This window comes from Camelus ferus, chromosome 20 (assembly GCF_009834535.1).
Source record: "Camelus ferus isolate YT-003-E chromosome 20, BCGSAC_Cfer_1.0, whole genome shotgun sequence".
NCBI lineage: Eukaryota > Metazoa > Chordata > Mammalia > Artiodactyla > Camelidae > Camelus > Camelus ferus.
In genome coordinates this window covers 25073118-25100382 of record NC_045715.1, presented here as the reverse complement: position 1 = coordinate 25100382, position 27265 = coordinate 25073118, and the positions used below count along the sequence as shown (strand labels likewise).

The window sequence follows — 27265 nt, the reverse complement described above, 5'->3', positions numbered from 1 at the left end:
CAAAGGATACGGGTCTACAGCGTACTGTATAACAGAATTACCACAGCATCAAGTACTATGTCCGAGACCAAGCCTGGACGAGGATACACAGAAACAAAGACAGAAACTGTGTTGAGTGGTAGGATAAAGGATGGTATTTTTCACTTAAAAGTTTTCTGTGATGTTTGTAGGCTGTTCTTACAATAAAACAAGAAAAATGATAAAAAGGAGGAATAAGAACATAAGCTCATCAGATCCCAAAGAGCCACGGAGCTCAAGATGGGACTTCGGGGAGGAGCAGTGCTTTGGGACGGGCCTTGAAGGCTGGAGAGATCTCGACAGAACTGAAGGGGGGGAAACTGGCCTCAGCTGGGCGGGGTGGTCACTAAAAGGATGAAGGGCACAGAAGACGATGGCGTGAAAAAAGCGTCTCTCTAGGCTGTTAAGTGGCTTTGAATTAGTAAAGAAAGAGGCAGCTCCACCCCTGGGCGGGCCACCGCTCCTCCCGGGCCAATCTAGTTACTCTCCTCTCACGACCCGCTAGGCGGAGGCTTCAAATAACGATTGCCCCTCATAAACATGGCCGCGCCAAGATGGCGACTGCCAGCAGCTCCACCTCCCGCCACCTCGGCGGCCAATGAGGGAGAAGCACGAGTGTTTGCGCATGCGTGATGCCACTGGTGGGCGCGTCCAATAATGACTGCGGGATTCCGGCAAGTAACATGACTAAAAAGAAGCGGGAGAATCTGGGCGTCGCTGTAGAGGTAAGGGGAGAAATTGGGGGTAGGCTACATCATTAACTGCTTTCTCCCTGCGGCGGGGTGGTGGTCGGCCGGGCCGCAGGTTGGAGAAAGAGGTGAGGTGAGGGAAGGAAGCGAAGACGACGTGGGTTTCGGAGAGGAACGCGAGGATCGTGAGAGGGCCGGATGGGGGAACCGAATGTTGGAGAGCCGGGCGGCGGGGGTGGGGGTAGGGAGACGAGAGGTGGGAACAGAAAGTGAGGGGGCCTCCAGAGGGAAGAGACACGGAGGTGAAGGGGAGCCCCAAACGGTGTGGGACACGGAAATCGTCCCTGAGGGAGACGTTTAAATAAAGGAGAGCCAAAAGGGGCAGGTACTCGGAGGTAAGGGGGATCCCAAAGGGGTAGAAACCTATAGATGAGGGGCCCTCCAAAGATGAGGAAGACCATACTGTTTAATATATTACTGGTGGGTTAAATGTCCCCTGAGATGGGAAATTTTTCCTCTGGGGTCGTGAAGCGTGTAGCTTGAAAATTACTCTGGGGACCTATGGGAATTTGTAGAGAATTCTGGAATGGTGGTGTTCCCAAAGAGCTTACAAATAATTACATTTGGAAGGGAAAGAAAATTGATACGTATTGAGCAACTGCTATGTTATTTACACTCTTGGTTAATTCTCATTACAAGCCTATGAGATTTTTATGGATGAGGAAGGGAAATAGGTTTCAAGTAGAGCCCAAGTTAAAGTGGTTGAGGCGCTGAGAATCATGCACAGGTGATTTGCTTTCTGGTGCATCTTGTTCCTCCTGTGTTACAGTTCTTTTAGATCACTCTCCCAGGGGTTGCAAGAAAGATACGGGGTAACAGTCTTCTTGAGCTTTTTGCCAGTTCAGTGATTCTCAAACGTAAGAATATATTGAGAATTATCTGTCTTGTTAAAAATGGAAAGTTGAATTTTCCCCCATCCTGAGTAATTCAGTAGGACTTGGGTATGTAAATAATTTAACAAAGAACCTGCATTTTAAACAAGTAACACCCATGCTTATGCAAGAGGTTTTAGTACCATCCCTTGAGAAATATTTACCTACTTGATAGGAAAAAAGGTTGATGGAAATGTGAATCCCCTTGTAAAAGAGAATATAGATGGTAAAATGAGATGGCACTATGAAGTGGGAAGAGCATAGATTTTATAGCCTGTATTAGGATATGATAAACTGCTATAAGAGGGAAACCCTAGCATTCAGTGGCTTCAAGAATAAGATTTTCTTTTTTTCCGACACGCTAAAGCAGGGATTGGCAGATGTTGTCTAAAAAGGATCAGATAGTAAATATTTTAGGCTTTTTGGGCTGTATTGTTTCTGTTGCAACTGCAGTTGATCCTCATTATTCAGATATTTTGTATTTGTGAATTTGTCTACTTGCTAAAATGTTTGTAACCCCCACTTCAGTACTTGAAAGACTTGCAGTAATTAACAAACTGAAAGCAGTGAGATTTGATTCACCTGAGGCCCACGTGTCCAGTTAAGGTTGAACAAGGCAATGCTGTGTCTTCCAGTTCTTCAGTGTGCTGTAAACAAGTGTCCTTTTTCTGGTTTATTTACTGCCATATTTCTTGCATTTTTTTTTTTATTGGTGATTTTGCTGTTTAAAAACAGCCCACAAGTGTAGTGCTGAAGTACTGTTTAGCTTTCCAAAGTGCAAGAAGGCTGTGGCATGCCATACAGAGAAAATGTATGTGTTAGATATGCTTTTTCAGGCATGAGTTTTTGTGCTGTTGGATGTGAGTTCATTGTTAATGAATCAACAACATATATTAAATAAGGTCTCTTTAAATAGAAACACACACAAAACAAGATTTTGTATTGATTAGCTGATAAAAATATTGAGACCAGAGGCTCCTAGGAACCTAACCTGGTTCAGTATTTGCTAATTCATTGTTGGCAACTTTGTAAACTATCGCAAATAATGAGAGTCAGCTATACTCAGATAGGCTGTCTTAGCACAAAAGCAGCCATAGACACTATAGAAATTAATGAGTGTTCCAATAAAACTGTATTTATAGAAACTAGTGGACTGTATTTGGCCCACAGACCATAGTTTGCTAACTCCTGGTCTAGAGTATCAGGACAGTAGTGGTTCTGCCATATTCCTTCCATCTTGTGGCTCTGCCATCCCCCAGGACCTTGTTGTCACCTCATAAATGAAACTAGGTTGCACACCATTGAGGTGTCCACTGATAGGGAAAGAGAGTGGAGGAAGCACACTCACTGCCGTACTGGGCTCCAAGTGCTCACTCTCCGTTGGTTAAAATGCAGCTCAGATGCAAGGCCTCACTTACTGCAAGGGAGGTGGCATTCATCAGCTAGGAGGCTGCGAGCCCTACTACAGTGCCATTACTTTGGAGTGTGTTTTAGTGGATGGCTGGCAGTCTCCTTAGCAGACTGCATCTTACCTCACAGTGTAGGTTTGAGGATTAAATGAGACAATATATGTAAAGTGCCTAGAACATGCCTACACACAGTGAATAATCAACAAACAGTGCTTTCTTATCAGTAGCCTTTGTAGTTCTTTTGCGACCTTCCATCATGGCCCCTTGTTTGAACTTTTGTTTCCTCATCTGTAACATGAAGGACTTGAACTTCACTGGGGATTACAGACTCACTGACTATGGTCCAAATATGGATCATAGATGATCAGAGGTGTCTTTTGTTTGGCTGACACAGGTTTTAAAAGTGTTTTAATTTGGTGGAGTACATGCTCTCCTAGTGCCTTGTATCAGTCACATTCGCCCACTTTTTTTTTTTTTAGCTTGTCCGATACCAGTATAGATATTTACATTGGCCATCTTGATGTCTAGATTACTTTTTGCTTGTATATTCTAAGATTTGAGCTCTGCAACTGTGCGCTTGAGGAAAAACTTGGCATCTGACTGTCTCCTCACCTTGTTTCTCCGTTGCCCCCTGCAGATCTCAGTGTTGAATGTGCGTTGGTGCTGGGTAGCAGTAGATACTGTCCTGTTATTAAAAGTCGTGTGCTCAGAGCCAGTGAAGTGGCTTTTAATCAAAAATGTTTGTTGATCTGACGAGTGCAATAAAATCCCCACAAGTGAGTGATCTCAGCACCTGCAAACAGTCTCCACTTGTAATGAAGCAATTACTGAGCAGGCAGCACTCCCCCTGAGGGCTGACTCAGGCCAGGTATATGGGGCAGGCACCTCACAGGACACCCAGGCACCTCGCAGCCTTCCCCACTTGTGGCTCCTCTCAAGGCCTTTACATCCAACTCATTTGTCAGCTTATGAGATCTCAGATTTGAAAAAAACTAGGTTCTGAGAGTTAATTCTGAATAGAAGGAGAGAATTATAATTCAGATGAGAAATCACCAGCTTTGGTACTGATTTTCAAGTTGTGTGGAAAGAGGGTAAAGTTGTATTTCAGTCTAAATTGATAGGAGAATTCTGGCTGAGGGAAAGGTTTAATTTCAGTCTGAATGCTGATAGGATTTTGGCTGATGTGAAACCTGTTTTTTAGTCTGATAGTAATGAGCTGTTACTTGGTCATTGTACTTTTTTTGTTCTTAGTTGAAGTATGGTCAGTTTACAATGTTGTGTCAAATTCTGGTGTACAGCGCAATACTTCAGTCATACAGGAACGTACATATATTCGTTTTCATATTCTTTTTCACCAGATGTTAGTACAAGATATAGAATATAGTTCACTATGCTATACACTATAAGCTTGTTGTTTATCTATTTTTATATATTAGTTAGTATCTGTAAATCTTGAACTCCCAGTTTATCCCTTCCCACCCCCTTCCCCTAGTAACCATAAGTTTGTTTTCTGTGTTTGTGAGTCTGTTTCTGTTTTGTAAATAAGTTCATCTTTTTTTTTTTTTTTAGATTCCACATATAAGTGATATCTTACGGTATTTTTCTTTCTCTTTCCGGCATACTTCACTTAGAATGACATTCTCCAGGTCCATCCATGTTGCTGCAAATGGCATTATTTTATTATTTTTTATGGCTGAGTAGTATTCCATTGTGTAACTATACCACAAGTTCTTTATCCAGTCATCTGTCAGTGGCATTTAGGTTGTTTCCATGTCTTGGCTATTGTAAATAGTGCTGTTATGGACATTGGGGTGCATGTATCTTTTTGAATTAAGGTTCCCTCTAGATAGATGCCCAGGAGTGGGAGTGCTGGATCATATAGTAAGTCTGTTTTTAGTCTTTTGAGGAATCTCCATACTGTTTTCCATAATGGCTGCACCAAACTACATTCCCACGAGTAGTGTAGGAGGGTTCCCTTTTCTCCACACCCTCCCCAGCATTTATTGTTTGTGGACTTTTGAATGATGGCCATTCTGACTGGTGTGAGGTGATACTTCATTGTAGTTTTGATTTGCGTTTCTCTGATAATTAGCGATACTGAGCATTTTTTCATGTGCCTATTGGCCATTCATATGTCTTCATTGAAGAATTGCTTGTTTAGGTCTTCTGCCCACTTTTGGGTTGGGTTTTTTTCTTTTTCTTAAGTTGTATGAGCTGTTTATATATTCTGGAAATTAAGCCTTTGTCAGTCTCATAGTTTGCAAATATTTTCTCCCATTCTATAGGCTGTCTTTTTGTTTTGCTTATGGTTTCCTTTGCTGTGCAAAAGCTTATAAATTTAATTAGGTCCCATTTGTTTAATTTTGCTTTTATCTCTATTGCCTGGGTAGACTGCCCAGGGGATTATTGCTGAGATTTATGTTGGATAATGCTTTGCCTATATTTTCTTCTCAGAGGTTTATAGTGTCTTGCCTTATGTTTAAGTCTTTAAGCATTTTGAGTTTATTGTTGTGTATGGTGTGAGGGAGTATTCTAACTTCATTGATTTACATGCAGCTGTCCAGTTATCCCAATACTGTTTGCTGAAGAGACTATCTTTACTCCATTGTATGTTCTTGCCTCCTTTGTCAAAGTTTAATTGACCAAAAGTTTGTGGGTTTATTTCTGGGTTCTCTATTCTGTTCCATTGATCCTTATGTCTGTTTTTGTACCAATACCATGCTGTTTTGACTAGCTCTGTAGTATTGTCTGAAGTCTGGGAGGGTTATTCCTCCAGCTTCATTCTTTTTCTTCAGTAATGCTTTGGCAATTCTGGGTCTTTTGTGATTCCATATAAACTTTAGGATTATTTGTTCTAATTCTGTGAAAAATGTCCTGGGTAATTTGATAGGGATCACATTAAATCTGTAGATTGCTTTGGGTAGTATGGCCGTTTTAATAATATTAATTCTTCCAATCCAAGAACATGGGATATCTTTCCATTTCTTAAAGTCATCTTTAATTTCCTTAGTCAATGTCTTGTAGTTCTCCACATATAGGTCTTTCACTTCCTTGGTCAGATTTATTCTTAAGTATTTTATTTTGGGGGATGCAATTTTAAAAGGGATTGTTTCGTTACTTTCCTTTTCTGACATTTCATTGTTAGTGAAAGAAATGCTACTGATATCTGTATGTTGGTCTTGTATCCTGCTCCCTGCTCCCTTGCCGAAGTTTTTTATCAGCTCTAGCAGTTTTTGTGTGGAGCCTTTAGGGTTTTCTATATATAGTATAATGTCATCTGCATATAATGACAATTTTACCTCTTGTTTTCCAATTTGGATCCCTTTTCTTTCTTTTTCTTGTCTAATTGTTATGGCTAGGACTGCCAATACTATATTGAATAGAAGTGGTGAGAGTTGGCATCCTTGTCTTGTTCCAGATTTTAGAGGGAAGACTTTCAGCTTTCACTGTTGAGTATTAAGCTGGTTGTAGGTTTGTGATAAATAGCTTTTATTATGTTGAGAAATATTCCCTCTGTACCAACTTTGTTAAGAATTTTTATCATAAATGGGTGTTGAATTTTATCAAATGCTTTTTCTTTATTGAGGTGATCGTGTGATTTTTGTCCTTTCTCTTGTTGATGTGGTGTATCACATTGATTGATTTGCATATGTTGAACCATCCTTGTGTCCCTGGGATGAATCCATCTTGATCATGGTGTATAATCTTTTATGTATGTTGTTGGATTCTGTTTGCTAATATTTTGTTGAGGATTTTTGCAACTATGTTCATCAACAATATTGGCTTATAGCTTTCTATTTTGGTAGTGTCTTTGGCTTTGTTGTCAGGGTGTTGGTGGCTTCATAGAATGAGTTTGGGAGTGTTCCCTCCTCTCAGTCTTTTGGAAGAGTTTGAGAAGGATTGGTATGAGCTCTTCTTTGTATGTTTGATAGAATTCCCCAGTGAAGCCATCTGGTCCTGGACTTCCGTTTGCAGGAAGGTTTTTTTTATTGCTGATTCTGTTTCACTTCTAGTGATTGGTCTGTTCAAATGATCTATTTCTTCTTAATTCAGTTTTGGTGGAGTACTTTTTTTTTTCCTGCAGCTGGACCATTCATCTTGGTGTCTTTAGATGTTTCAACAGCTAGTTGATCTTAAGTTAACAGATATGCAGTGTCTTAGCTGACATCCTTTTTAAAGGGGATAACTTGGTTGGATCTGGTTCCTAGTACAAAAATCTATCAGGTTAGGAAGCTTTTCACTACAGGTTACAGGAAACTGACTTCTGTGACCTAAACAAATAGGAGTATACTTTTTTTTCTCATCCCAAGAAATCTGGAGGGAGGTGGTTATTGGCATTGATTTGAAAGCTCAGCTTTGTCAGGGCTGATATTTCTGCATTATCTAGCTGTTTCCTCCTAGTCACAAGATAGCTGTCACAGCTGTAGTCATTATATTCAATTTTAAATCAGAAAAAAAAAAAGGAATAATAATACTCCTTGTCCCTTTTATCAGCAAAGAATAAGCTCTCCCAGGAGTCTCCCAGCTGACTAATGGAACATCTCATTGGCCAGAGCTGGGTCATGACCATGCCTAGCTGCAGTGAGGCTGGGAGAGCAGCTGTTGAGCTTTTCTAACCTCTATGGTGGAGGCAGACAGAGGAGGAGGGGTTGGGAATCTATGTTGTGTTGGCCAACTGATAGTATCTGATAGAGGGAATAAAAGTTAATAGGAGTCATTTAAAATTCACTGGAATTCTTATCCGAAAAAGAGGCCAGGATCAGTGACAATGAAGGAGAGGTGGTAGGTTGAGAGGAGAAAATGGGTGAAGCAGGATGTGCACCAGGTGGAAAGGAGCCTGGACATTTGTAATTATTTGTGTCATGTCAGCCACGGCTGTGAGCTCCCTGAGGGCAGGGAGGGACAGAAGCACTAAGTATGGATGGAAACAGTCTCAGTTCTGGAACAGGCTGTGTACAAGGCTGCTGGGAACCTACCAATTTTCTGAAACAAGAGAGAAGCAGCCTAGTGGACTGTCAATAAATATTACAGAATTGGCTTGAGTGGCTGGAGGAAGCACTTGAACTCTCACCCCTGTCTTCTGGGCCCAGTTGGGTGTTTTGCTGGTCAGAGGTCAGGGGGCCACAGTGGAACAGGTGGCTGGCCGCTTGTCTTGCTGGGGAGCCACCCTGCCAGGGGCTGGGAGAAAGGCTCACAGTGTGCGGACACTGTTCAAGGATAGCTGACCATTAAATGAGCCTCACCTGCTGCCAGGCACAAGCGACAGGTCGCCACTGGGCAGGTGATTTCTCTCTGCAGCCAGTGTCTGGCTCCACTCCACTTGACGGGGGTCAGGAGACTAAAACCTCATTACCTAACGTGGCTGGATGTCAGCATGTGTGGAGTGGCTGTTTGCCAGCATCTTAATTAATGAATTCATAAGGCACGGGGTGGATGCCAATTCTTGAAAAGTGCTTTGAGCCCTTCAGCGATGAAGAAGCTTTTGCTAATTTATCAAAAAATATATATTGGAAGAAAGAAGAGAAAACAAACCTTAAACAATGTTCTGGTCCAGGGACAGCTGAAGGCTCCAGGTGAGGACTGCTTGCAGAGCTGCTCAGCAGGCCAGAAGGTCTCAAGGCCTCAGAGCTTCCACGGGCTTTGGTAGGGCCCCTCATGTTCCTGACCTGGGGCAGGTGGTGACTCTCCAGAGAAGTGACAAGCCCCTTGGCTCTCTGCTTTTCCTGAAAATTGTTCATGGATTAAAAACGAGCGGTGTACTGTCTTCATCTCCCCAGCTTAGGAGGAAAATTTCTGATGATTTTGGAGCCATGGCAGAGGTTTCTGTTTTCTGACCCCCGACAGATCCTCCTTCATAGAAGAACATCCCTTAAGCAGTATCAGGGTAATTGGTCCCTTGGGGTTTGAGGCTAGTCACCTGGAAAATCGAGGCCCCTGACCCCCATGTGACTTGGCTGTGTGGCCTCAAGGCCCCCGATGGGAAGCCACTTCACTCTTGCCAGAGACCATCTGGGCAGGCGGTCTGGCTTCTCTACTCATTACGGTAAACGTCCTGGGGCCTCCCTGATGTGTGAAAATGAGTGGATTTCCAGAAATCCAGTTCCCATACTGCTGGGGCTGGAGATGAAACAGCTGACACCACTCTCTGGGCTGTGAATTGTTAGCAAGTGAAAAGAAGGCTGTAGGGAAAGAAGGGCTTATCAGGCCCAACTAGCCTACTTTTTTCCTTCTTGAAACCAGGCCTGGACTGCCCTGTGTGTGTTTTGGAGGGTGCTGTGGCAGTGTAAGTGATCTGGGGGTGTAGGCTGGGGTGTCTGTGAGACCGGGAATTGGAGGGTAATTGCCTTCACTGTGAGGACAGACGCTGGGCTCCTGTCTCACTGTCTCCAAGCAAACAGATTTCAGTCCGGTTCTTCCCTCACAGCGAGTATCTGTTATGTGGACAGAAACCAAGCAAAGCCCTGTATAAGATTATTCAGGGTAGAGAATCTGTTAAAGCCAGATCAACAAGCTTATACGAGCTTTGACTGGGATGTGGAATGATTTTGTTCCACAGAACTTTTGTCGTGAATGTTTTCATGAGGGATTTCGGAGAAAGAGCTTGAAGTGGTGGAGAGAGCATATCTCTGAAGCAAAAAAACCCAGATTCAGACCCCAATTCTGCCACTTCCCATCGGCACATCCTAGGGCAGGTTGCTTAAATTCTCTGTGCGGGAGTGTGCTCCTCTGTGAAATGGGGACAGTCTCTTACTTACAGAGTTGATGCAGACATTGAGGGGCGTGTGGGAAGCTGCCCACAAGCTGCCTGGCTCAGGGTATAAGGAGCAGAGGTTACGCCCGGGAGCTAAGAGTGGCTCAGAGCTGGTGGCTCTGCGCTTTGCCCATGTGGGCGGGCAGCTCCCACCGCCCGGCTCCCCGGGTACTGGCTGTGGGACCCTGGACAAGCTACTTTGTCTCCATGGCCCGAGTTTCCTCATCCACAAAATGTGGACGCTGATGCTACTGCTCAGCGCCCAGGGCTGTTGTGAGCGTTCTGTGAGGGAATCGTGGGAAGCGCTTAGAGCAGTGCCTGGCATGTAGGCCCGCTACAGAAGTGTTTGCTGCTACTGGTATTATTGTGGACTTTGGGCTTCTGGATGCTGCTTTGACATGTGCTGTGCCATCCAGACACGTGGAACTCCGTGATTTTTGTTGGGCTCAGGTACCTCAACGCTGTGCTCTTTATTAGGTCTCAGTGTCCAGCAGGAGCAGTTAATGCTCCATGACCGCTGCTTGACTCCTGAGGATAACTCATTCCCAGCCACTTCTTGTCACTCAGTGCCCAGAAGCTCCCAAGAGCAAGGCCAGCAAGACCGGAAATGACTCCCTAAACCAGAAAGCAGAGTGGCTTGCCTGGCAGTGCCAAGCCCCAAGGGTGCCTCAGCCCTTTCCCAGGAGAAACTCTACCCTGGACAGTGGGTCCTTAGGGAGTAGGCAGGGAGCCACCTCCCAGGCTGTTGAGATGTTCTTGGTAGCATCATTCAGCCACCTTCAATAGGAGAGTGACAGCCTATGGCTCGTGCTTGTCAGCAGAATAAAAGCTGCTGGTGAGGCCTGGGCAGCAGTCAGACCTGGAGCTGGGCCCCTGTGGGGCCTGACCAGACCAGTGTACTGGGCAGTTATGGTGTGGGAGCTGGCACTCACCTTCCCTGCCCCCAAAGAGGCCTCAATTGGGACTTCCATTCCAGGAGGCTCCACACTCCTGAAAAGACGCCTCCTGGGGTTTCTGGGTGAATTTTATAGTTTCTCTTAACTCAGTGGTTTTATGGCATATAGGACCCAAGGAAGACTTCCGTGAAGCTCTGAGAATAGAGTGTTAGTCCCCAAGTCGGGTGGCAGAGGTGATTTTGCTTAGCTGGCTTGGGGCTACTGAACCGCCTGTGGATGCTGCGGGGAGCACAGAGCACTCAGAGCTGTGTCTGAGGGGAGGGATCCTGGAGGAAGGCAGTGGGAAGAGACCCTACCCCTGGTGACTGGAAATGAAGAAGCCTTTCTTCCCTGGGCACGTGCCAGCAGGAGCAATGGCCCCACTTGGCTGGGGTTGGGACCTCTGCTGGCCTTTACTGTCAGTCTGACATCAGAGTTTCACATTCTTCTGCAGAAAACACCACCTCTGTGGACAATCTTTAGTCCTACGCTTCTCCTCACTGAGCCTGTTCCTCTGCCCACTCACAAAGTCACCCTCCAGGCTCCGATCCCCAAGTCCATGCTTCAATAAGAAAGCCAGCTCCCATCCTAACTGTGGAGGAATCCCTTGTGAATATTTCCTGATAAAGTACAGACTTCCTTGATTCTGTCTCCTGGGCCTCCCCTGGGCCCTCAGCTCCCTCCTACTTGAAGGATGCTCCTTCCCACTCCCTGCCTCATGTACCTTTCCTCCCTCCCTCCCTCTCCTTCACTTCTTCCCTTTGGGTAGATTTTAGGCACTGCTGGTCTCGGGGTCAAAGGTAGACTTTCCCACCAGGACACCCTGCACACTCACCACCTACTTCCCAGTCCCCTGAACTACTTGCCCACGAGTTTACCTAACACCTACCATGTCCTTGGCACTGTGTGACTTGTCAGAAGGCAGTTTGCTAACTGGTAAGAACTCACACCACTGCCTTTCTGATTCCTTGGGTCCCTCTGTAGCCATGCATCACCTACTGACTGTCATCTCAGTGACTTAGACACAATGTTCTTTTCCCTATATAAACACGGACACTTGGTCTTCTGAGTATAAACGTGATGCATGGACACTTCTTTTATTCATGCTATTGTACATCGGGGGCATCCTCTCTCTGACCCCATATTGTGCCTGAATGACTGTCTGTCTCAGTCCTTACCTGGGCTGTTACTTTACCTATGACAGTCACAGCCAGCAATGCTCCCTCCCTACAGCTCCAGGGAAGTCCCAGCACTGAACCAGCTGGGCCAGCCATGCCCTTCCTGCCAATTGACCTGCTGTCCACTGAGTCTGTTCTGCCCTTAGATGCTGCTCTAGGCCTCTCATCCTCGGCTTCCACCCGGCCCAGTCTCTACAACTTGGCACCGGTTCCAGAACCCCACCCAGCTTCATCTCCAGGCAGGATCATGAGGTTCTGAGCATGCCATGTCCCGAACCAGCTGGAGAGGCCGGCTTGTAGAGGCATTACTGTTCTGATGGTTTACCCTGCAGGCCCCACCCCTGCTGAGCCCCTCCACAGACTCAGGATGGCCATATCCGAGCCAGAGGGACTCCCCTTTCCACTGCTGCCAGCCAGTGACCAATAGAGATTTCTCTGCATCACACACCACTGCTTCATCTCTTCTTACTCTTGCCACAAATGAACTCAATAAAAAAAACCTCCTTTTTATTCCCTAAAGATCTAGTGAAACCCGTTCTCTGATAATAATGATAGCAAACAGTGGGGAGGGTGCAGCTCAGTGGTAGAGTGTTAGCTCAGCATGCATAAGGTCCCAGGTTCAGTCCCCAGGACTTCCATTAAAAAAATTTTTTTAAAAAAAGAATAATAGCAAACACTTGTTAGACCCCCACTATGTGTGTTAGGCACTATTCTAAGCACCTTACGTGTATTGCTTTGTATTGTCTGCACAACAAATTTTTTTTGTATTATATTTTTATTGAAGTGTAGTCAGTTTACAGTGTGTCTATTTCTGGTGTACAGCGTAATGTTTCAGTCATACATGAACACATATATTCATTTTCATATTCTTTTTCACCAGATGATACTACAAGATATTGAATATAGTTCACTATGCTATACACTATAAGCTTGTTGTTTATCTTTTTTATATATAAAGTGTCTGCAAATCTCCAACTCCCAATTTATCCCTTCCCACTCCATTCCCCCTCTGGTAACCATAGGTTTGTTTTCTGTGTTTGTGAGTCTGTTTCTGTTTTGTAAATAAGTTCATCTTTTTTTTTTTTTTAAGTTTCCACATATAAGTGATATCTTATGGTATTTTTTTCTTTCTCTTTCCGGCATACTTCACTTAGAATGACATTCTCCAGGTCCATCCATGTTGCTGCAAATGGCATTATTTTATTATTTTTTATGGCTGAGTAGTATTCCATTGTGTAACTATACCACAAGTTCTTTATCCAGTCATCTGTCAGTGGCATTTAGGTTGTTTCCATGTCTTGGCTATTGTAAATAGTGCTGTTATGGACATTGGGGTGCATATATCTTTTTGAATTAAGGTTCCCTCTAGATAGATGCCCAGGAGTGGGAGTGCTGGATCATATAGTAAGTCTGTTTTTAGTCTTTTGAGGAATCTCCATACTGTTTTCCATAATGGCTGCACCAAACTACATTCCCACGAGTAGTGTAGGAGGGTTCCCTTTTCTCCACACCCTCCCCAGCATTTATTGTTTGTGGACTTTTGAATGATGGCCATTCTGACTGGTGTGAGGTGATACTTCATTGTAGTTTTGATTTGCGTTTCTCTGATAATTAGCGATACTGAGCATTTTTTCATGTGCCTATTGGCCATTCATATGTCTTCATTGAAGAATTGCTTGTTTAGGTCTTCTGCCCACTTTTGGGTTGGGTTTTTTTCTTTTTCTTAAGTTGTATGAGCTGTTTATATATTCTGGAAATTAAGCCTTTGTCAGTCTCATAGTTTGCAAATATTTTCTCCCATTCTATAGGCTGTCTTTTTGTTTTGCTTATGGTTTCCTTTGCTGTGCAAAAGCTTATAAATTTAATTAGGTCCCATTTGTTTAATTTTGCTTTTATCTCTATTGCCTGGGTAGACTGCCCAGGGGATTATTGCTGAGATTTATGTTGGATAATGCTTTGCCTATATTTTCTTCTCAGAGGTTTATAGTGTCTTGCCTTATGTTTAAGTCTTTAAGCATTTTGAGTTTATTGTTGTGTATGGTGTGAGGGAGTATTCTAACTTCATTGATTTACATGCAGCTGTCCAGTTATCCCAATACTGTTTGCTGAAGAGACTATCTTTACTCCATTGTATGTTCTTGCCTCCTTTGTCAAAGTTTAATTGACCAAAAGTTTGTGGGTTTATTTCTGGGTTCTCTATTCTGTTCCATTGATCCTTATGTCTGTTTTTGTACCAATACCATGCTGTTTTGACTAGCTCTGTAGTATTGTCTGAAGTCTGGGAGGGTTATTCCTCCAGCTTCATTCTTTTTCTTCAGTAATGCTTTGGCAATTCTGGGTCTTTTGTGATTCCATATAAATTTTAGGATTATTTGTTCTAATTCTGTGAAAAATGTCCTGGGTAATTTGATAGGGATCACATTAAATCTGTAGATTGCTTTGGGTAGTACACAACTTATTGAAACGTGAAACATTGTCTTTGTTTTATACGTGAATAAACTGAGGCACCGAATTAAGGAAGTCACCTCCACACGTGGCAAGAGTATAGCCCAGACTCCTTGTTACCACACTTTTCAGGAACTACAATTTTAGGCTTCCAGGAACTTAGGCTTCCCAACTGCTTGCCCAGCTTTGACCGTTATTACAAAATCTTCTGGACATTTGTCTCATTCTGTCCTAACCCATGTCTTCTCGTCCCGGCTGTCTTGTCCTGTGTTGCCTTCAGCCTGGTGGCAGAGAGAAAGCTAACGAAAAAACTACAGATTTGTTTCGGGAGCCTGCAGAGTGCATAGTCCATGTGCATGTCACTGAGAGTTGACTGATAAGCCAACTAGGGGCTTCCTTTAAGGCCCACTTTCTGGCTCCTCTCCCTTATTTCTGGGTTACCATCTTGCTGGGCCAGCTCTGCTCTGTAGACACAACTCCTCACTCCAGCCACAACTAAAAGATGCATCCTGACTGTCTCTCCCTGCCTTTTCTGCAGTCAGGTCATCAGAATCTTCTCACCCATTATTATAGCTGCTTGACAACTGGCTTGCGCTTCAGCAAATGCTGCAGGGTGTTTGACTGCCGGTGGGATCACTGTCTGAGGATGGGCTTGTGGCCTACTGAAAAGCCTCCAAACAGTCCCAGACTCCTCTCACTCAGCCCACGTCAAGCAGCTGGGTTATAATGGAGAACTCGCTATTTAGAAGGGAATCAGGGCTTCAGCAGGACATAAATATTCAGAGGGAGGTTAGAACTTGAGTTCCTAAAACCGTGATTTGTGTTAGTCTATTATAAGCTCATTAAAAAGTGGTAAGTGAAAGCGGGGTATTTGTGGAACTGTAGTTAAATTGGCCTTGTTCAGATAAAGGCCTCCAGCTGCCAGCTCCACAGGCCCTGCCCAGAGCACGACGGCAGACTAGCTCGGCCACCTGTGGTTTGCCAACCTCAATTTAAAGATTTTGCTTAGCATGAGTTCCTGGCCTTGCTCTGGGCCAATTATCCCTTGTTTGGGTCCCTGGTAGCCTTCTAAAGGTGTTTAGGGATGGAAATCCCCGAACTTCCTCCCCAGAATGACATGCAAGCCAGGGCCTGGCCCAAGGGGCAGCAAGGAGAAATCTGGCTGACCTAGGACTAACACTGGCATTGGGTAATCTACGAAGTACATAATCCATGTGCTTCTGTGTAACTGCTTCTCCTACCTTCCTCCAGCTTCTGTGGGCATGAGGGGAAGGTTTCAGACATCTGGTGCTATATGAGGCCTAGCCCCTTAGCCCTACCTATGCTCAGCCCTACTTATTCCTCCATGGCTACAAACAGCGATTACAGCGGGCCAGGCCTTGTGGTGGCCACAAGGGGAGACAGATGGCCACTAGCCTTCTAGGACGGGAGCTACAAAGGCATCCTTAGAGGCCAGGCAGTCACATGCACAAGTGGCATGGGCCAGTCTGAGCTAGACTTGACCCCTGGGCTTCAGGTTTACATCATCTGCCTTCGGGGCTCCCAGAGTTTGGCAAGATGAGGTTGGGACACATAACTGGATGATACAGTATGTCCGCAGCTTCATGAGAGAAGGACTGGTTAATTGGCCAGAAGGAGGCAGTACCTTCTGGCCAAGGACAGCAGAGAAGGCCTCATGGAGGAGATAGAGCCTCAGGAATTAAGCTTTGTGTGGGACCCAGCATGGAATTTGGTCCCGATTGTGGTTTCTGCACCAGGAAATGGAAACAGCACGTCTCGGGGTCCTGAGGGGCTGGGCTGTGTGTGTTGGGGGCACTGCTGTGAAGGGTAAGCCTCATGGCAGCCTGAGGCTCCTCTAACTGTCACATCAGGCTGCTGCTGTTCCCTGAGCCTGGCTTCCCACTGCTCATTTCCCGGCAGCGCAGGTTCCTAGATGGCCTTTGGCTTCCCCAGGCTGGAGAAGCCCCATCTCCTGGCTGGGGCTGTTTCCCAGGACAGCCCTCCCTTTGGTACCCATTAGCAGGGAAATGACACAATTAACCAGGCAGTTAACTCAAGGCTCTGCAGTTGCTCCCTCCCACAGGGCCCTGCTTCCAGAGCTGGAGTTGCAGTAGGCTGGGGCTGCAGGAAAGGGGGTAGATGATGTGTAGTTTGAGCTGGGTGTTGGAACAAGGGAAAGTGGCTGACCCAGAAGTGTCCAGGATGGGTACTGGCCAGGGAGAAGGGCAGAAGGCCCAGAGTCTTCAGGGGCAACGCTGACACTGGCCCCAGAACACCTGCCTGGGATTCAGGGATTCATACTTGGCAGTTGTTGATCATCTGCACAGGGGCCACTCCAGAAAGGACAGGAGCACGGAACTGCCTGAGACTGATAAGGGGAGAGGTGTTCCACTCTGAGTCCTCAGAAAAGTCATTCCATTTGAGTGCCCGTTCTCCCCATTTGTGAAACAGAAGTTATATTTGCTATCCCTCCCAGGGATGTGGTGAGAATGAGTGAAGTCAAATGGAAAATCAGGTATTAGTGGGACACAAGGCACTGTTCAGTCTGCTGCTTTGAGGGACGCAGGGCCACTGAGCTCCCATCCACTGAAATCTAGGCTCCCACCAGCAGGGTGGCGGTGCAGGAAGAGCAGGCCCCAGGCCCAGGGAGGCGGCTGATTGGACAGACACCTGGAGACAGATGAACTTCCAAAGCCAAATGTGTGATGTCAGGACCTTGGGCAATCCAGTCCAGTATTTTATAAGTCATTTTCCCACAACTCAGATTATTTCCCCACGAACACACCTCTGAAACTATAATCAAAACAAATGGGAGAACTGATACCTTTGGCATCCAGCCTTTCAGGAGCTTAGCTGTTTTGCTCCACAAGTTACAGCTAGCTTGATGATGGTCAATGCCTTTGCATAAGAACCAAATCAGAAAGAAATAAAGTGTCTCTGAGCCTTGTTTTCAGGAATTTTTATTGAATCTCATGGAAAAATGTGTATTATTACAACTTAGATTACTTTAAAATTAAGTGTACCAACGTGAAGAAATGGCTCTGCTTTTTGGCCCCTTGCCGTCTGATCGTATGAGGAGTGCTTTGGAAAGGCAACGCCTTCCTGCATCATCTCATTTCACTCTAGGACACGCCTGTGGGGCAGACACCTGCCACATTCAGGGCTCTAGTTGCTCCTGCTGTGGGGCCCAGCTGGGGCGTGTGCTGGGGCGACAGCTGATGAGGGGCCACTCCTACCTGCCTCCAACCCATGTTTGGCCCAGTGGGGTCAAGGCAGCGTTGAGACCCTGGCAACCACAGCTGTTTCCACTGGGGCTCGGACTGTACCTCGTGGAGATAGAAGACAGCAAAGCATAGATACTGGGGTGAAGACGCAGTCCAAAAAGAATCCTAGAGGCTCCCTCCTCCCTATCCCAGGATCCCAGCTGTTTTGAAAGTTGAAAGACTCTGCTCCCCATCTCTGTGTCTTTCAGATTGATGGGTTGGAGGAGAAGCTGTCACAGTGTCGGAGAGACCTGGAGGCTGTCAACTCCAGGCTCTATGGGGCGGAGCTGAGCCCAGAGGCCAGGTAATGCTCCCCCCCCCCGCCCTGCCCCTGCGCCCTGACCCCTCATATCTGTCCTGGGGCCCTAGCCTTTGACTTCCATCCCCCCATCCCCCCTGCCACCAGAGACCTGGGCCCTTGTTCCATCTGTCCACCCTGCCCAGGTGTGCTAGCTGCCTCTTAGGTGGGAAGAAGGAAAAGGGCTTGAGCCATTTTGACCCCCTACCCCCCCCTCACAGGAGGTCTCTGGAGAAGGAGAAAAACAGCCTGATGAACAAAGCCTCCAACTATGGTAAGAAAGTCCCCTCCCATTACCAGCCCCGTCCTCCAGTCCCAGGGTCAGGAGAGGGCAGACAGCCCAGGGAGCCCACAAAGTGATGAGGGTCAAGGGGATTCTTCAGGAGGGAGCCAGCCCCCAGAAAGTTGCTGGAACCCACTGCAGGCTCAGCAGCCTGGGAGAAAATCAGTTTTGTTCCCCTGTTTCAGGGTAGATGCAGAGGCCCATGGGTCTGTTCTTCCTCTGTGGGACAAAGGGGGATAGCCAGATCCAGAAGAGATCCTCACATCCACCCTGACTTGGGAGGTCTGCCCTCCCTGCCCCCTCCTCCCAGACCTCCACTCCCTCCCAGGAAGACCCTGGAGTGGGAGTGATGGTAGTGGTGGAATCCAGGGTGGAGGATGAACCTCCCACTTGGGTGCCGTGAAGGACTACTGTGGGTGGAACAATGCTGCCACCTTCTGGGTGTTCGGGGCAGAGCCAGGTAAAGCCCTAGGAGGACGTGGAGCTGGAGGGCAGTTGTAGGACCCCCCCCCCCCCCCCCCCGCCATCTGTAAGCCCACCCCACCCCCAGCAGCCTGGGAGGAAAAGGGTCTGCAGAGGCTCTCCAGACTTGTCTGTCCTTTTCACCCTGAGGGTCCAGATCTGGCCAAGAATCAATCATAGAATAGTTCAGATGGCAGGCAACCTCCCAGAGGAACCAGTTTGAATCAACACTGTAAGCACAGTGCATGTCACATACCCCTAGCTGCATCCCATCTGGCCTGCCCAGAGCTGGTTCGTAGGTAACCCCCCCCCACACACACACACACATAAATAAGGGTGGGACATCAGTTACCCCTCAAACCTAGCAATGTTCACATAAAATTGTAGCATTACCAGTTTAGCCTTCACAGAACACCGGTCACCAGTGTGTCACACGAGGATGAATACAGTGTGGCTGTAGAAGAACAGTAGGACTGTTCCCTCTGGAGGGGAGCCCAACTACCTCGTAGGCATAGACTGTCCTCTTAGCATCCCTAGTCCCTGCTGGGCTGGGCATCCAGCAGAGGGCAGGACTGGAAACACTGGTGGTGTGGCCCGGCCCTGTACCTACTCCAGTGTCAGGCCTAAGGAGGTCCCAGCTGCCCTCAAGAGTGTCTAGGTGGCCAGATGAGACACTCTGGAAGGAGGAGCACCATGGAGCCCACCCAGTGACAGGCCAGAGGACTCACCTGGTGATGCCGTGCCACCGCCTAGCTTGACTTTCAGGTGTGGCCTCTTTGATGACACCCTTTCCTTATACATTCTGTGTTCAACTGCGTTTGGCGAGAAATGGCTGAGCAGCATTGGGTGTTGGAATTTTTTGGGCCAGAATCTGTAGCCAAAAGGTTGTGAGGGTCTGGGCAGATCAAGGAGGACATTTTTATGGATAAGAAAGCGGCTAGGAGTATGTGTACCTATTTGTGGAAGAGCCAGAGGCAGATGAGAGTAGCAGATGAGCCTAACCACCTGTCTACCACCGTTTCCTCCCAGAGAAGGAGCTAAAGTTGCTTCGGCAGGAGAACCAGAAGAACACACTGCTCTCTGTGGCCATCTTCATCCTCCTGACTCTTGTCTACGCCTACTGGACCATGTAAGCCTGAGATTTCTCCACAGTCGGCGCAGGGTTCCCTTCAGCTCCGAGGTCATGGCCAAGCAGGCCCATCAAGCCTCAAGAAGACCAAGGTACAAGGCCATTTCCCCTGACTCAGACACTGGAGCAGGGCTTCCTGTCAGCCCAGCCTCTCCTGCCTCCCAGTCCTGCTGTGGGGCTGTCTCTGGACTCCAGAAGGACTTTGTGCTGGCTTAGGCCAAGGGAAAGGCAATAAAGAACACCCTGGCTGCTCCTATGTGCTGAGTAAATGTCATGGTCTGATGGCAGCTGGGGGCAGTGGGGTGGCACTCAGGAATCAAGAATAAGCTCTTGGCCTAAACTCAGAAGGGAGGGAGAAGAGGGGCTGTGAAGGGAAGCCCCCAGCTCAAGTGGCGGAGAAGGCGATAACAAAGTACTTCTTAAGCCAGAACTGTGGTGGGAGCCATTTCCAGGGCTTGGGCGCTGCTGGGGCTGAGACAGACCCCACACCACCCCTAGCAAACACTGGTTGTCTTGCCCTCTAGTCCATGCCACACTGCCTGTGATTATGGCAGGAAAAAATCTGGCCTGCGCAGCAAAGGGCAGCCTGGGGACTTGAAGGGCTCGTGTGGTGGACCCACAGGAGTGCAGAATTAATCCATCTTCAGGAGGCAGACAAGGCTGGTGAGGCCTGGCAGAGCCAGTGAGCAGCAAAAGCCATGGTAATGACCAGACTTAAGGTAAGCGGCCAGTAAACCAGGAGGGGTTTGCAGAGGGGCAAACACAGATATCATCTGGTGCCCCCGAGCACAGCTCCCAATTCTACTCCCAGCACAGGGGCCAGGAGGGCAACCAAAAGGATGGGGGGGCTTGGGAGCCAAGAGCACACCAATTAAGTTAGTAAAAGCATGGAAAGGGGTTGCCCTGGGAGCTAAGGCTGTGAAACGTTAAGGGAAGGACACTCAGGGTCAGGGTGACGGAGCCAAGCAACACGTAGATACCAGGCTGTAGGGGAGAACCTGCACCAGAGTGATGGGACTGCTGGAGAGACGCTAGCCTAGAGCAGAGAGGGAGAGAGGCGCCAGGCGCAGAGCGGAGGAAAGGCTGGCCGGGGTCAGGGAAACCGTCCCTCCCTCTCTTTCCCTGTCTAGTGGCACTAATTGGTCTGACGCCTCTGTTATTTTAGTCACAGACTGATCCTGGATTGTCACAGTGCCACATGGAGTAAGCTGTGTGATTTATATAAAGGGGAAGGTGCCTCCCTGCCCTGCTGGGCTGTAGGATCATTCATTCTCCAGTCCCTGCTCTGACCAGGTGCTGCATCATTCCCCAGCTCTTCCTTGGGCCCCTCTCTAGCAGCAAGCAGCAGCCTTGGGAGTCCTGAGCTTGGACAAGGCTCTGACTAAGCAAACCGTCTTTTCTCCCCTTTTCTTTAAGTAGCGCTTCCTCCCCCTCACCTCCAGTCCAAGCTGTTTCATCCAAGTGAGTCCCAGACCACAATGCACCAAGGACAAACAGCAGCAGCCCCTGTACAAAGCCACACAGGTATTAAAAATATGTTTATCTTTAATGAGCTAAGATTCTGCAAGACACACTGATTTACCCAGAACTGGGTGGAAATACAGCATCTCAGCTGTGCTGCTGACAATGTGGGGGGAGGGGCCAGAGACCCCTGAGGTGGAGTCAGTTCTAACCTCAGGAGCCTCTGTACCCGAGCTCCATGGAAACCAGTCTAGCACTGGGATGGGGCCCTAGGGAGCCCATATGAGCATCTCTGAGAGGTATTTCCCATTAAAAACAACCACAGGTGCCCCACCCACCCACCCACAGCTACAGCCCAGCTTCCCCTCTTCCCCTTCTGCCTGCCGAGACAGAGGAAATGGAGTGACCACGCAAGGACAAACAAAAGCAACAGTATCTCTTATTGGGGAAGAACAAAGGGGGCGGGTAGCAAGGTGGCTGGGGAAATAGGGGTGCCATGACTGGCAGAGGACTGAGTGCAACCCAACCCTTGAGGTACCCTTTGTCATGGTGGGGCCACTGCTGCTGGCATGTAGAAAGATGCAGGTCTTCACGGCTGCTTCCTCTCCTTTGACAGCTGCCCAAAGTTCAGATCAAAAGGGGTGGGGCCCAGGAAGCAGTCACATCAACCACCAGACAGCACTACCTGCATCCTGAAGTGGGGTCCTCATGCCTCCCTTCCCGGCCTGCGGGACTGTCAGAGGTCCAGGCTGGGAAGAACTCCAGGGACGACCAGGACAGGGTAGGGGGAGGAGACACATCTCCAACTTGGCATCAAAACAGAGCAGGTTCAAAGAAACAAAACCTTGGTTTGTACAGCAGCTGCTCCTGGCCAGCTCACACTGGTGGGCTTCCACCCACTCAGGGTTGGCCCAGTAAAAAGTTGGGCAAAGCAAGGGCATGGCCGCCCTCAGGGCAGTGCACAGAACTCAGAAAAGTGAGTCTACAGGATACAGGAGAGAACAGAGCCAAAGCCCCGATCTCTCTGACACGTCCTCCACTGGCCCCACGTGCCCTGAGCTCTGACCTCAAACCTGCTGGAGAAGCTGCATCCTTCAGGCTGAGTCCAGGCAGGGGAGACAGTTCCCAGGCAGGTCTCTGGGGAGCGAAGTCCAAAAAAGTGTCCCAGAAGGAACTTGTGAGTGTCCTCTGAAGGCCCCTATTGAGCTCTTCAGAGGAAATGCAGAGGTGGCCACCCATCCCCCATGACCAGGCTGCAGTGACTGTGCTTCCCATCCCTCTCCGAGAGGGAGAAGGAACCAGTGTGTGGGCCCAGGCACAGGGAGTAACAGGGCATTTGGCAAGGGTGGGTGTCCCCCGGACCCTCAGGCGCTGTGTGTCTGGATGAAGGAGAGGACAGCCTCCTTGGACAGCTTGTCTGGGTCCTGGGGCTTCTGGGAGTCATGCACACGGATGCCATCCCCCCACTCCCAGAAGAGCCGGCTGGAGTAGCAGATGCTGGGGAGGAGAAAGGAGGTCAGAGGGCAACACCCCCTGGAGCAGGACCTAGAGACCACCACCCACCCTGGCAACTGCCTTCGGGGAGGGGTGTTCTTAGGAGTCAGTCTCATCAATGACTCTAGTTGAGGATCTCCCCTCTGGCAGCCAAAATGTACCTAGTAGGCCCTGCTCCTCCCTGCCTTCCAGAATCAGCTTTCCCCATCACATAGCTGCTGCTAATTGCATCCTACTGGACCCTACAATTACTGATATTCCTGGTTTATCTGTCTCTGCTACTCTAATAGAACAGTATTAGTGTGGTGACACACTAGTGTCCGTGGCTAATTAGAGGCACAGTAGGGCTGCCGGCTGCCGGCTGCTGTTGAAACCTATGGCCACCAATCTGGCAAATGGACACTGGGTCCGAGAGCAAGGCTGTGGGCCCTCAGCATGTTCCCACGCCCAGGCCAGAGTGGGGCCCTTTATTCCCAAGACCCCCAACCTGGTCCTGGGGGTTGGGTCCCACCATCACTCTCTCCATTTCCCCTTGTGGGGAGCCCCTGCATGGGCAGCAAAGGGTCTCAAGGTGCAGGTGTGCCCCAAGAGGATGGGCTGACATCCTGGCAGGAGTGAGTACCTAGGGCTGCTGAGGGGGCAGGCCTGGAAGAGGGCTACTTACTGAAATGGAGCAATGGAGTCTGCAGGGAGGTCAAAGGTAGATGTCTTGGTTTTCTTGTTGTAGAAGAACTTCCTCTTGAAGCTTTTGCTGAAACCCATGGTCCATGGCTCTGACAGGAGGAAAGGGGGAAGAAGCCCAGAAAGGACACAAAATACCCATGAGGGGCAGGTCAAGCCAACGTAGGGCATGCCTCCCTCCACTCCCATTCTTCCACTCCCCTTTCTCCCACCCAGACAGCAGGCAGGGAGCCTGTGAGAACACAGCCTTCATCACCAGCCCAAAGAGGCTCCAGAGGACAACTAAGATAGTTAGTTCTCAACAACCCCACCCCAGTCCTGCCAGCCCGCTATCGGGCGACACCTCTAGGACCCTGGCTGAGGGAGCAGGACTCTGTTAACCAGAGAGCACGAAGCAAAAAGGATGCTACAGGGGATGCAAATGGCCAAACTTGACTTTCTGGATCTGCTGCTGCCGCTGCCCACTAAGAAGGCCCTTTTCCTGCCAGGAGGACACCGTGTGTGTGTAGACAAGCTGGGCTCTTGTCTCTCCAGCCCCAACACTCAACCCCTAGGACCCACCAAAGAACAGAAGAGGTTCAAGGACATAGTCCTCCTCAACATACACCTCAAAGAAGTGCCAGCCTGTCTGCTGCCTGGCTCAGGCAGGGTGTGGGCCAGTCACCCCGGCTGAGGGTCAGGGAATGATCGCTCATCACCCACCATTCACCGTCCTGACGATGTAGAGGCCAGTGGGCACGAAGTGCCGGTCGTCTCGCCCCGTGTAGCTGAGCTTCGGTGTGTTACTGGAGCCCTTGATGATCTTCATTTCTAACCTGATCTCCAGAGCAGGGAAATGTGCAGGCAGGAAACGTGAGAGAGAAAGGAGGTCCTAACGTCAGTCTCTGGCTAACGTCAAAATCACCCAACCACAGTATTTTTACCTCCGTTCAGCATAAGAAACTGAGGCAGAGACTTGAAATGTTCCAGGCCTCATGTCAAGTGGGTGAGTGCAGTGCTGGTTTTAAAGCTCAGGCTCTGAACTAAGCAGTGGAGGCCAGGGAGTAGCAAATGCCCCTGCTATGTTGCTGCTGTTTGGGGATGTCAGGGTGACACCGCTAAGGGTAAGATCTAGAGACCACGAGTGCCACTGGGTCTTAGCCACTACCCATGGCATCAGTGTGGCCACCGAAGAGTTAACATGGGCACACTGAGACCTGGCCCAGCTCCTGTGCCCACAGTGGCCACAGCCAGGATGAGACCTACAGACCTGAGCACCCCACACACCGCTAAGAACAGGAAGCAGCAGTTATGCTCCCCCTACTGCCTCCAGGCAGGACCTCTGTCAGCACCAGGAGCTGGGATTTATAGTGTTTCAAGCAGCTTGCTGCTCTGCCCCTCGCAGGGACAGTCATAACTATTACAGTGCCAATGAGCCCATATTTCTGCCTGACACACACCTGCCCTGCTCCCCTCCTGACAGCTGAATCAACTCTCAGCCAGGGGACTCTTGGCTGCACGGGCAAGGGAGGTGAGGGGGTAGAGGCAGCCCACCAGGGCCAACTCACTGCCACATCCCCAGCCCATCTACAGGACAGCAGAGAATGAATCCTGGACACTGCCACTCCCATCTCGGCTCCTCAAATCCTGAGCTACCCTGGTGGAGTCACTCACCTGACAAAAATCTTCTCCATCTCCTCCAGCCTGTACACCTCCTTTACCCTGTGGACAGAGGGAGAGGGGATAAAGGCTTCCTGGGGAACACCTGTCTGGGCAATAGCTGGTAGGCAGGAGGCTGTGCCTGTCCTCACCTGCTGCCTCAGGCCCTGCACCACCCAACCCACCAAGAGTGAGGAGCCCCAGCCTGCTACACTGCTGTCCTGGACAGACAAGCCCTAGGTCTGAGCTGCCAAGCACCCCCTCGGGCTTGCCCCAGGGCAACTGGGGAGTGCAGCTACGGTTGTGGAAGACAGGAGGAAAGAGAGAGGAAGATCTGGCAGACATGACTGCTGGCACTCCCAGCCCAGGCCACCATCACCATCACGAGGCCAGACCACCACGGGCCAGGCTCTTGCCCAGGTTCTGTCTACATGGATTTCAGGCCTTCCTGTAGCAAAGTTACTTCCAAATCATCCTAACAGGTCAATTACCACCAGGGGTGGAGGAACCCCTACCCAGGATGCAGGGCATGTTTGACGTCCAGCCCTCCACCTCCCGGGGCCCTTGAACACACTTTTGAAACCACTACTGGGTGAAGCGCAGCAGAGGCAGGGGCCCTGGACGCTGCTTCTCAGGACCTGGCAGACAGGACACTAAAGCACAGGAAGAAACTACTTAAAGACTTTACGAAGACGTCTATAAAGTACAATCTCCCTACTGGATTTAATTTTAAGTAAATTTATATTAAAAAGTAATGAATATGATTTTGATAAAGTGTAAGTAGATACCTCAGTCTCTAGTTGTGTGAAGCCCCAAAGATAATAAGCTCAGCCCTCAGCCCAGCCTGTCTGCCCCAACTGCTGTCCTCCTGCAGGGCCTGGAGCTTCCACACTACCTAACATGGCAGAACCCTGGCCTTCTTTCCATGCACCAAGGATCCCATTATCTCAAACCACCCTTCTCTTTTTCATGTTCAAAAACTCCCATTCCCTCAGTATCCATTTTTTACCTGAAGAAAAAAAAAAAAAAAGGCCAGGACTGATATGCCAGTGATCCTCAAGTGTGAATGTGCAGTCAGGTGCTCTCTGAAGCACGTGCATCCACAATGAGGACACTAACCCCTAGGAGTGAACCTCTCTTGTGGAGGTTTGCCCACCGTGACAGGCAGTGCGGCGAGGAGATACCTGGGGCAAAGGAGTCACGTACCTGGCACCCCCAAGCAAATCACTCATCAGTGGCAGTCTTATCTCTAATGCCAACTGCGCCTGGTCTCCCCTGAGCCCTCCCACCCCTCACAGGACAAGGGCAGGCACTGGCCAAAAGCAGCAATGAGGAAGGAGGATTTGGGGGGAGAGACGATATGCTCACCTTATGGGATTCATGTCAGGCCGACTGGGCTTGGAAACAGCTTTCACGAATTTCTCAGCAAGCTGAATTCTGTAATCCAAACAGAGGCTCTGAGAGGCAAGTAAGGGTACCTCTACCAGCACCCCATCCCCGGGGCGTTTTCATGGCACCAGTGGGAGTATACTCCTGAATCTGCAGCAGAACTGCTCCAAGAGGCAGCACTCGTGTCCAGGAAGCCCACCCTGCCCTTCTCCACTGATGTCTTCATGGACATCCTCACCCTCTCTCTGGATTCTGGCCTCTAATTTCACTATATCTTGGTTGGTTTTCCTTAAGTGAAACTTAACCTGTGCTCAGCCACCTCCATCAGAACTTCAAGTATCATCTTGATTGTGTGTGTCTGCTCCACCACCCCAAACCACAAACACCACAGCACACCCACTCAGATGAACCAACTTAGGAGTGACATCAGCATCACAGCAGTGTTAAGACGTTGCTCCTTTTTGTCCCCTCTTTTAAACTGATTAGGCATCATCCACAAGCAACAGTACCTCTGTGAGATTTGTGGGGTCCAGATGAACTGACTTAAGTGAGACCACCAAGCACAAAACAAGACCCTTCCTCTCCCCATAAGGCCACTCCCTTGCTCAACCTTAACACAAACATCACCTCTGATCTGAACAGCTGAGGCAAAGTGGAGTGGGCTGGTACCTATGAAATCAAGGTCCAAGCCCTGGTAAACTAAAGTGGCAACATCAATTTGTCACCCTGCCCTTGAAACCAGTTAGTGGGGAGGAGAGGGGAAACTCTAAGGATGTCCTTAAGCAGCGAAGACCTTGGTGAGGGACCAAG

At 48.6% G+C, this 27265-nt stretch overlaps 2 protein-coding genes across 4 annotated transcripts in view; one reads left to right on the top strand and one right to left on the bottom strand.

Moving 5' to 3' along the window:
- Positions 1–633: 633 nt before the first annotated feature.
- Positions 634–21316, top strand: CCDC167 (coiled-coil domain containing 167). Of its 3 annotated transcripts, none has more exons than XR_004313557.1 (6): positions 634–743; positions 17830–17924; positions 18140–18192; positions 19693–19884; positions 20317–20511; positions 21212–21316. XR_004313557.1 is itself a non-coding variant. In XM_032462985.1 (4 exons), exons 1-4 carry the CDS (start codon positions 651–653, stop codon positions 19794–19796), a joined length of 345 nt encoding a protein of 114 aa, XP_032318876.1. In that variant the 5' UTR covers positions 634–650; the 3' UTR covers positions 19797–20048. The 3 variants fall into 3 exon arrangements, 1 of the variants encoding a protein (XP_032318876.1); XR_004313558.1 differs by having other exon boundaries at positions 21209–21316; XM_032462985.1 differs by lacking the exons at positions 20317–20511; positions 21212–21316 and having other exon boundaries at positions 19693–20048.
- A 3-nt stretch (positions 21317–21319) lies between these two features.
- CMTR1 (cap methyltransferase 1) overlaps positions 21320–27265 on the bottom strand; it is a 50896-nt gene continuing 44950 nt past the window's right edge. The window contains 5 exon segments of the mRNA XM_032462981.1: positions 21320–22750; positions 23412–23520; positions 24131–24243; positions 25082–25129; positions 26435–26503. Coding sequence (XP_032318872.1) covers positions 22618–22750; positions 23412–23520; positions 24131–24243; positions 25082–25129; positions 26435–26503 — 472 coding nt within the window. The 3' untranslated portion in view covers positions 21320–22617.

Coding starts and splice junctions, on each gene's coding strand:
- CCDC167 (XM_032462985.1), top strand. CDS start 651: ATGCCACTGGTGGGCGCGTCCAATAATGACTGCGGGATTCCGGCAAGT. Junction 744..17,829: donor ATCTGGGCGTCGCTGTAGAG/GTAAGGGGAGAA, acceptor TGTGTCTTTCAG/ATTGATGGGTTGGAGGAGAA. Junction 18,193..19,692: donor GAACAAAGCCTCCAACTATG/GTAAGAAAGTCC, acceptor GTTTCCTCCCAG/AGAAGGAGCTAAAGTTGCTT.